We start from the raw sequence: 10,000 nt of genomic DNA, 5'->3' as shown, positions 1-10,000 counted from the left end.
ATTGGATCGACGTCCGGTGTCTCCAGAATCAACGATTCACCCTTCAAATGTACGCATTGTCCTTAGTATGCTATGACGGCTAGGTGAAAATTACGACGCCCTATGTCAGACGGTGAACACGTGGAGAAGCATCGATTGCATTATTATTACAAAATCATCATGTTACGTTATTTAGAATAGTTCAAATTGTTACAGGAACATCAATAATTGTAATTTTATTACTTTAAAGAATGTTTCTGAGCCAAAACTTGAGTGTATGCTCTGCCACGTGTTCACCGTCTGACATGGGGCGTCGTAATTTTCACCTAGCTGTCATAGCATACTAAGGACAATGCGTACATTTGAAGGGTGAATCGTTGATTCTGGAGACACCGGACGTCGATCCAATGCGCACCTTGGGGACGGAATGTACAACCCTGATTCCTTCTGGAATTTTTTCATTGGACCATCCCCTACAAACCTGTCTTTATTCCGAGTGAATCCATGTTGTCCCCAGACCTGTAGGAACGATTGAACGAAAAGCATAAAAATCCCATAGTAATTTACATGTAAACTTTAAACCGCTGGGGACAGGCCAATTCTCAACCAAATGGGCTGGTATTTGGCATGAGAGTCCCTATGCTGCCCATGTTCGCATAAATGTCCCATATGCAAAAACAGCAAGCTGAGAAAAACGCTAAACAAGTTTGTCCCACACATAAGGCTACGTGTTAAGTTTTCACGAAAAAACTGGATTTCCTCCTGATTTCTAGAACAAAGTACTGGATGTTATAGGCTCTTTTGAAAGAGCACACGATTTTGAACCAAACTGCATCAAAAACTCAAAAGTGACGAAAATGCATATGGGACATTTATGCGATCATGGGCAGTATGGGTATCCTCTACTAGGGGAACCTCGGTTTGCCTGATTCTGAGAACTTTTTTGTTTGGATGAAACACCCTAATGTTTACAATTATTTTTGACACGTTTTTTTTTTGTTGATAATTTTTGGTAAAAATATGATTTAAAGCAGGGATACCCAACCTTTTGGCCCTGCGGGCCAGATCTGGTTTTTCTGAAGCAGTGGCGGGCCGGAACTAATGATTGATAAAAGTTGAAAAAGACAACAATTTTGCTTGCATTATTTTTTTTTATCTTTTTAAAGTAAACAAATTAATAAACTATTGGCGCAACAAGATTCATAAATACTAATTTTCAGAGAAAAAAATACTCCAGCAAACTTGAAAAAAATGTTTATTTGATTTTCTTTATATTTTGAATTATTTAAAATTGTATTGTAATCTTTTTTGTCATTTGCATAAAATACCCTGATATCATTAACTTTTAAATAACATTAAATTTTCACTAGCCGTTGCAAGTTTCTTGAAGTTTTATTTTCTCAACACAAAATAAGAAATTTGAATGAGGCATCATAAAATTTATTGAAACGAAATTTGGAATCAAATTTTCTTTACAAAAAACACCTTTGCTTTGTTGTGCACCTTTATACACATATTTTACAAAATATTTTAAAATGATCCGAAAAAAATATTTTTGCAATTCCGTCGTGAAACTACTTACTTTTCCTGTCATTCTTGAACGACGAAATAGCCTACTTTTCTGTACCAAAAATAACAGAATCGAATAGCAACACTTTTCAAAATAAATGCTGAAAAGTTCTACTTTTCAGCACTGAAATGGGTGCTGAAAAGTTGAACTTTTCAGCACTTGTTTCGAAAAGTAACACTTTTCAACATTGTTTTGATTTAAACGATTTATTGACAAAATACATGAAAATTTGACTTTAAATTTCATTCAATGGGTGTTTTTCGGAATTGCAAAAAATGTTGTATGGAACTCGTTGCAAAACTTGATTTTTTCAGCACTCGTCGTATTTATCCAACTCGGTGAACCTCGTTGGATAAATGTACGACTCGTGCTGAAAAAATCCTCTTTTTGCAACTTGTTGCATAAACTACTATTTGCGCCCTGATTTTTTTTAACTATTTTGTGACTTTGTTTTTTTAATATTTTTTGAAATGGTCGCATTCTTATTACTTTTGTTTGAATTGACCAAATTGGATGCTTCAGGTTGCAATAGATCCAGATTATTGCATATTTTGAACTGTCAGTTGGGGGACTAGAAGGCCATTTTGGCCTATTTCTCGTAAAATAGCGGCATTTCTTTTGTGTTGTTATTTTGGGAGATGGATGGACTAATATGGTCGTCTTGTCATTTTTACTCTAGTCCACGGACCTGTTGTCGGCTATAATATTTAACATGCCCAAAATCTCTACAAAAATCTATACTGCCCATGATCGCATAAATTTCCCATATGCATTTTCAACAAGTTGAGAAAACGAGCTTGGAAGTATAAAAACGTTTTCTCATCAGTTTCAGATATACAATCATTATACTAATAATTCATTCAACATAGTTCTCAAACATGCTCTTGTTTATGCTTTTGATAAGTTTGTATTGAAATTATTCTTGATTTTTCTCTTTCGATTTGCAAAAGTACGCAGGATGGGACCTGGTATGTGAACATTTTCTACATAGTGCACTGTAGTAAACAAATTTTCAACAGAAAATGGAGAAAATTTGTATTTCTAGAGTTTTTTTTAAAAGGTCCTACAAACTTTTGTCTTTTATATGTTTATAGGACCTTTTAAAAAAACTCTAGATTTGTTTTAAATGAATAAATCAGTTATTTGGGAGATTTGTGTGACCGTGAAATGGATGAAAACCATTCAAGATGGACGGTCTAAATAATTGCTGACTACACCCAAAGGAAAAATATATCTCAAAATTTACAACAGTGGATTTGCTGCAGAAAATGTCACATTTTATAACATTTTTTGCAGCAAGCCCGTAAATCATTTTTGCCCGCGTGTAAACATTTCAGCGATCTGCAGTTCTCACCAACACATATTATGCTGGCCTGACCCCGAGCAACACTCCAAAAGAAGAATATGTTGGTGCTCTTTCACTCACATTTCATCAAGCGTCCATGTCGCGGTGGTAGCGTGTCGGATCAATAACCAAGAAGTTGGTGGTTCAATCCTCGTTCTGTTAAGGTTTTTTTGTACAATACAACCAAAAAGCCGTCGGTAATGTCGATAATTGTCGGTAACGGGCAATAATGTCATACCCCTATATCGCAAAAAATGCATGAGGACAGATTTCATGCAGATTCTGATATACTTTCATGCCGCCATGCATCACAATCATGCGACCGCCGTTTGGGTGTATATTTAAAGATTGGAGAGTCCGAAAGGTTTGTTCAGGACATAATATTTTGTAGAGGGACGGGTTTGTGAACATTATCACGAGGGGACTCATATTTAAATTTTCAGATGGGACAAACAAATTTTTCGTTGATTACTGAATTTCTGGAACAAAGTGGTAAATATTATCAGTGTAGCTTAAAGTAACACAACAAATGAAGCTATTACAATATCTAAGTCAAAATCGGCAAAAATGCAAATGGGACATTTATGCGATCATGGCCAGCATAGGAGTTTTCTCATGCGGCTAAAAAAAATGCTAATGACATGGTTCTATTAAAGCATTGTGTTTCATATGTTTAAAGAACCTTTAAAAAAAAACTCTAGATTTGATGATCTCTGCACCAAAAAATCAGAGAGTATAGCGACCGTCACTATAGCTCGTGAGATCTCTTCTTCTTGTGTCTCGCGATTCCCAGCGATGGCATTCTCTGTCTATCACTCCTTTCCTTTTCCTCGACTGTGCTCTCTCACCACTGAGTCTCTCAATCTCTCCAAACTGTGCAATGAGAAAACGTGAGACGGCGATTAGGAGCCGACCACGCATGACGTCCCGTTAAAACTGTTTTTTTTGGCGGCTTTTGTGGTTAAGAGCGAGTCCACGAACAGGGCATACCCCTTTGTATGGGATGTCGTTTGGACCCAAGGCTGTATATCATAGGTACTCGCGATCTTGCTTTGCATTAGTGTGAGTGCATGACTCCGTGCCACTAAAACCAAAACAATAACAAACGAACAATGGACCGTGCCAGGAAAACCAAAACATAAACAATGTCAGTGTCAGTGGAGTGAGAGAGTCAGAGATAAGTGGAAAGCCATGGTTTGGACCTCACCAATCTGCCTGAAATTTTCAGGGGTTGTTTGTACATATAAAACTAGCATCTAGCCAAAATATGAGCACTCTAGGTCAACGGGAAGTGGGGCAAATCGGGACACCAAGTTTAAAGGTTCAAAAACGTCAAAAAACTTAAAAATCCTGTAACTTAGGCAAAACTCAATTTAATTTCTAAATTCAAAATGCATCTGAAAGAGCTTGAAAAATGCAACAAAATGCAGGGTAGAGCATCCCAATTGGTTAAATCTATAACGAGTAATTGGCATCTTAGTGAAAAAATAGCACAATTTTCGAACTCAAATAAAAAAATTATCCATTCAGATATCAACTCGGTTCGACCTGCAGCTTTGGGACTACCATCTGAGACTGCGAATGCTCTGGGTAAGGCAGTTTTACATATTAAATAGACACTTTTTCTTTTAGTGATTTTTATGGTTGTAAAGTTTTGCTCGGAGGACCCCTTAGATGTTTACAAAAATGTTTATTTTCATCCATTTAAACCTTTTAAAATATTACTGCGGGCGTCAATAATTAGAATTCACGCGCGGTGATACGACCGCAAGATAATGGTCGCATGACAGCCGCAGAACAAAGTTTTGGCTGTTGACGAAGGTTGCCTTGAGTTTTCAGCTGACTTTTTGTAAAATATTCAAAACAAACCAAGTTGACAGCCAAATCAACGCAGAATTTCAGTTCAACTTGCTGATTCTTTCATTGCGGTAGTTAAGCGGCAATAACCTCCTGCCACTCACAGCGAAGGAGAAACGTGATTTTATCTCGCAATAAGCAATAATAAAGTTTAAAAAAATCTTCGATTCGCATTTATTGAAAATCAAGTTTGTTTCCAAGGATACTAGATGTCACCAGAAAAAGATAGATACTCATTTTTTTAACTTTGATTTGCATGTTTCTATTGTGAAATTGTCTCAGGAACACGAATATGATGAAGTTATTACCGAAAAATTTGATCTAAGGGGTCCCCCGAGCAAAAATTTACAAGCAAAAAATCACTAAAAGAAAAAGTGTCTATTTAATATGTAAAACTGCCTTACCCAAAGCGTTCTCAGTCTCAGATGGTAGTCCCAGATGTCCCCTACAAGCTGCAACACATTTTTATTTGAGTTTGAAAATTATGCTATTTTTTCACCAAAATGACAATAACTCCCTTTATATTGAACCAATTGGGATCCTTCTCCCTGCATTTTGTTGCATTTTTCAAGCCCTTGCAGATGCATTTCGAATTTAGAAATTAAATTGCATTTTGCCTAATTTACAGCATTTTAAAAAAATTTGACGTTTTTCAACCTTCAAAATTAGTGTCCCGATTTGCCCCACTTTCCGTTGACCTAGAGTGCTCATATTTTGGCTAGATGCTAGTTTTATATGTACAAAAACCCCTGAGGTGAGTGTTGTGGTAGCATGATCGTGAAAGCGGAAATGAGAGAGAAAATGAGAATGTCAAACGCCAGTGTGTAAACACAAAAACGTGTTCGGTTCTGTTTGGCACTGAGAATATCAATACGGAAAGAAGAGAATTTGTATTTGGGGCATGAGTATTTAGGCTTGATAACTGTAGTTGCTGAGAGCTGACAGTTTGATATTTTTGCAACACCGCCCACATCATTCATCAAAACATCAAATATTTGTTTAATTTTGATATAAAAACAACAGTTTCAGAATTGTTCAAAAAGACTTCAGGTTTCATGGTTCTGTACACAGCAGTGATGGAATAATCGCAAAAAAAATCAATTTCGCTAGCAAACTTGCTTCACCCGCGAAAGAGAGAAGAGGCAAATCACGCAAAAGGAAATCGTTCCCGAAATTCTCCAAGAAAATCAATGTGCGGATGATTTTTTGTTAATTTCCTTGTCAGCACCACTCAAAAATATTTATTTCACTTTGTTTATACACATTGCCCATCTACAAAATGTAACATGTCATATTTCGACGTGTGACGTTGATGAACGTCCAATGATTTTCTTGAGATGATGATTATTCCATCGCTGGTACAAAGGGTTATAAAATAGTGCTTCAAATATTGAAAACTTGAGAAAAATACTCATCGGCTCTACTAGGGTGTCCACTATTGATTAAAATTCTGTTATCTGGTGCGAATTGGGACTGCTTGTTTAGCCGTGACACAGAAAAACACAATTCGTGCATCGTTTTCCAAATTTCAAACTTTTTTGCTTTTTTCTACAGTTTTTGCTTTTTTCTACAATGTATTCTTTATGGGAAAACTGTCACTTCTACCACTCGAATCGGTTACTCCATTCGAAAACTCAAGCAAGTGTTAAGATTAAGTTCTTTTGCACAAAGAAGATAAACACGGTCCATTTTGTGTTAAAATTAGCCCAAATTGAAACGAATACAAATCAGTACTGAGAAAATAGGTCAGCAAAAGCAGCATATAAATTCTCAAAATTTCTAGCATGATTTCCCCATCAGGACCAGACCACCACCGACCCCGTTCGACCCGTTGAACCAGATTGCGTAATTCGGTAATGGTCGTCCCGCAAACCACCCCCCACAGTTGGCCACTTTCTTCGCTCACCTACTCCCGATCCCGAACCTGGCGGAACCTGTACAAACCCAACACGTATGAAAATTGATGTTGTTTTCCAATTTTCTAGCGCAAATTTTTGCGTCCGGCTTTCAATCCGCATCTTAGATCTTTGACCGACCACACACGCACACACGTCAGTCGATGATAATTACTGTACGAGGTTGGGGCAGGCTTTTCGGCACTCCCCCGTGATTATTCACCGGTTTCGAAAAGCTGGGACCGGTGCCGAATATGTGAAAAAAAAAAAAGAGTTGAAACAAATATGCTGAGGTCTCTCTTTGCAGAAATGTATGTGCGATATGGTTTGGATTGGTTTTGCTAACGGCAATTCTTCGCCGGGCAGCTAATTGGGGCACGAACTGTTCCCGATTGTAGACTTGGAGAGAGAGTAATCACTTTTCCGCGGAGAGTGTGTGGGATCACTTCCGTCCTCGATTTCGCATCATTTTCTATCTAATATTATCGATTGTTGGGGGTGGTTTGGAACTACGACTATGTGGTTGAAGGCGGTATTCATGAGCCCCCAACCCCATACTGTTTTAATTTGAGTTGCACATGGTTTGGTGGAATGCTTCTCACTCGTAGTCAGATCTACACTGATTTTTTTTTCTGAATGTAGATTTTTACCAAGATTTCTAGAACAATGTTTAATGTTTAATGTTTAATGTTTAATGTTTAATGTTTAATGTTTAATGTTTAATGTTTAATGTTTAATGTTTAATGTTTAATGTTTAATGTTTAATGTTTAATGTTTAATGTTTAATGTTTAATGTTTAATGTTTAATGTTTAATGTTTAATGTTTAATGTTTAATGTTTAATGTTTAATGTTTAATGTTTAATGTTTAATGTTTAATGTTTAATGTTTAATGTTTAATGTTTAATGTTTAATGATTAATGTTTAATGTTTAATGTTTAATGTTTAATGTTTAATGTTTAATGTTTAATGTTTAATGTTTAATGTTTAATGTTTAATGTTTAATGTTTAATGTTTAATGTTTAATGTTTAATGTTTAATGTTTAATGTTTAATGTTTAATGTTTAATGTTTAATGTTTAATGTTTAATATTTAATGTGTTTTGATATCAGACGGGTGTGTAAACTACTAAAAATATTTTTTTTTTTAAAAGCCAATTTATTCCCACTTAATTTACTCCTTTCTCGTGCGAAGACAATAGACTTGTTGACAATTTCTACCATTGCAAATCTGCACATACTTCACTCAAGCAAAGACAAATACACATTGTCTAACGAAACCCTCACTCGCAGCCACTTCACTCCGTTTTGCACGCTGAGCGCAGAAATCGTCGAAAAATCATCGTTTAGTCACACACCATACAAAATCAAGCCCAGCAGGCCCATCACAATTTAGCCACGATCGTTAGCGCGTATTAGCTTCTTTCGGCTAGACGATGAAACTCGACGCACCAGGTAGACAATTATGTGAGAAAAAACGAACGTGCCAACTTAAAGTGCTGCCACCCCGGAGGCATTCAGTAAACCATTTAAAAGTGAGTAAGAAAAAAACTCTTGAATGAAATCGATCCAAAGGAAATAGAAAGTGCTAAAATTTACACATTGATCTAGCGAAAGCGTGACAGATTGCGTGAATGCCCTTTTACCTCTCTCTTCGTGATTACAGAATGGGAGAGCCGTTTTTCGACGTAACTGACGCCAAAAAGTGGCAAACCCATTGTCGGCACCACACGGCGAAGAGACGAGCTTAAAATGTTGGCGCTTTTCACTCTTTGTCGAGTGGAGTCATACAAAACCAAAACACAAAACGAAAAGCGGGAAATTTTAATTAGTACAAATGCAAAAATAAACGAGCCCGTTTCCGCGGCTCGTAAACATAAGTATGGGTGGGTTTCGGTTTTTAACATTTATTTGTAGCTTGTGGAGCATGCCAACTAAGAAATGCATGAAAAGTAACAATAAATAACTAACAAGACAAGCATATCAAAAACAAAACGTAAAGAATGAAGTATCAAGATCAGAAAAGAGATGAGGATTATGAAATAAGACAAAAAAAAAATGATTGGTGTAATAGATCTTGCTGTCTTGCTGGCTTGCCGTCTTGCTGTCTTGCCGTCTTGTTGTTTTGCTGTCTTGCTGTCTTGCTGTCTTGCTGTCTTGCTGTCTTGCTGTCTTGTTGTCTTGTTGTCTTGTTGTCTTGTTGTCTTGTTGTCTTGTTGTCTTGTTGTCTTGTTGTCTTGTTGTCTTGTTGTCTTGTTGTCTTGTTGTCTTGTTGTCTTGTTGTCTTGTTGTCTTGTTGTTTTGTTGTCTTGTTGTCTTGTTGTCTTGTTGTCTTGTTGTCTTGTTGTCTTGTTGTCTTGTTGTCTTGTTGTCTTGTTGTCTTGTTGTCTTGTTGTCTTGCTGTCTTGTTGTCTTGTTGTCTTGTTGTCTTGTTGTCTTGTTGTCTTGTTGTCTTGTTGTCTTGTTGTCTTGTTGTCTTGTTGTCTTGTTGTCTTGTTGCCTTGTTGTCTTGTTGTCTTGTTGTCTTGTTGTCTTGTTGTCTTGTTGTCTTGTTGTCTTGTTGTCTTGCTGTCTTGTTGTCTTGTTGTCTTGTTGTCTTGTTGTCTTGTTGTCTTGTTGTCTTGTTGTCTTGTTGTCTTGTTGTCTTGTTGTCTTGTTGTCTTGTTGTCTTGTTGTCTTGTTGTCTTGTTGTCTTGTTGTCTTGTTGTCTTGTTGTCTTGTTGTCTTGTTGTCTTGTTGTCTTGTTGTCTTGTTGTCTTGTTGTCTTGTTGTCTTGTTGTCTTGTTGTCTTGTTGTCTTGTTGTCTTGTTGTCTTGTTGTCTTGTGGTCTTGTTGTCTTGTTGTCTTGCTGTCTTGCCGTCTTGTTGTTTTGCTGTCTTGCTGTCTTGCTGTCTTGCTGTCTTGCTGTCTTGCTGTCTTGTTGTCCTGTTGTCTTGCTGTCTTGCCGTTTTGCTGTCTTGTTGTCTTGTTGTCTTGTTGTCTTGTTGTCTTGTTGTCTTGTTGTCTTGTTGTCTTGTTGTCTTGTTGTCTTGTTGTCTTGTTGTCTTGTTGTCTTGTTGTCTTGTTGTCTTGTTGTCTTGTTGTCTTGTTGTCTTGTTGTCTTGTTGTCTTGTTGTCTTGTTGTCTTGTTGTCTTGTTGTCTTGTTGTCTTGTTGTCTTGTTGTCTTGTTGTCTTGTTGTCTTGTTGTCTTGTTGTCTTGTTGTCTTGTTGTCTTGTTGTCTTGTTGTCTTGTTGTCTGTTGTCTTGTTGTCTAGCTGTCTTGTTGTATTGTTGTCTTGTTTTCTTGTTGTCTCTGTTATCTTGTTGTCTTGTTGTCTTGTTGTCTTGTTGTCTTGTTGTCTTGTTGTCTTGTTGTC

At 36.8% G+C, this 10,000-nt stretch overlaps 1 protein-coding gene across 1 annotated transcript in view; it reads right to left on the bottom strand.

The window, feature by feature from the left end:
- LOC128092355 (titin homolog) overlaps nucleotides 1–10,000 on the bottom strand; it is a 15,431-nt gene that overhangs the window by 5,040 nt on the left and 391 nt on the right. Inside the window, exon 2 of the mRNA XM_052706010.1 lies at nucleotides 8,789–9,599. Coding sequence (XP_052561970.1) covers nucleotides 8,789–9,599 — 811 coding nt within the window. The remainder of the gene's footprint in view (nucleotides 1–8,788; nucleotides 9,600–10,000) is intronic.

Source organism: Culex pipiens, chromosome 1 (assembly GCF_016801865.2).
Source record: "Culex pipiens pallens isolate TS chromosome 1, TS_CPP_V2, whole genome shotgun sequence".
In the NCBI taxonomy this organism is placed as follows: Eukaryota; Metazoa; Arthropoda; class Insecta; order Diptera; family Culicidae; genus Culex; species Culex pipiens.
The sequence above is the reverse complement of the archived record's forward strand: the minus strand, read 5'-3'. Positions and strand labels throughout refer to the sequence as shown.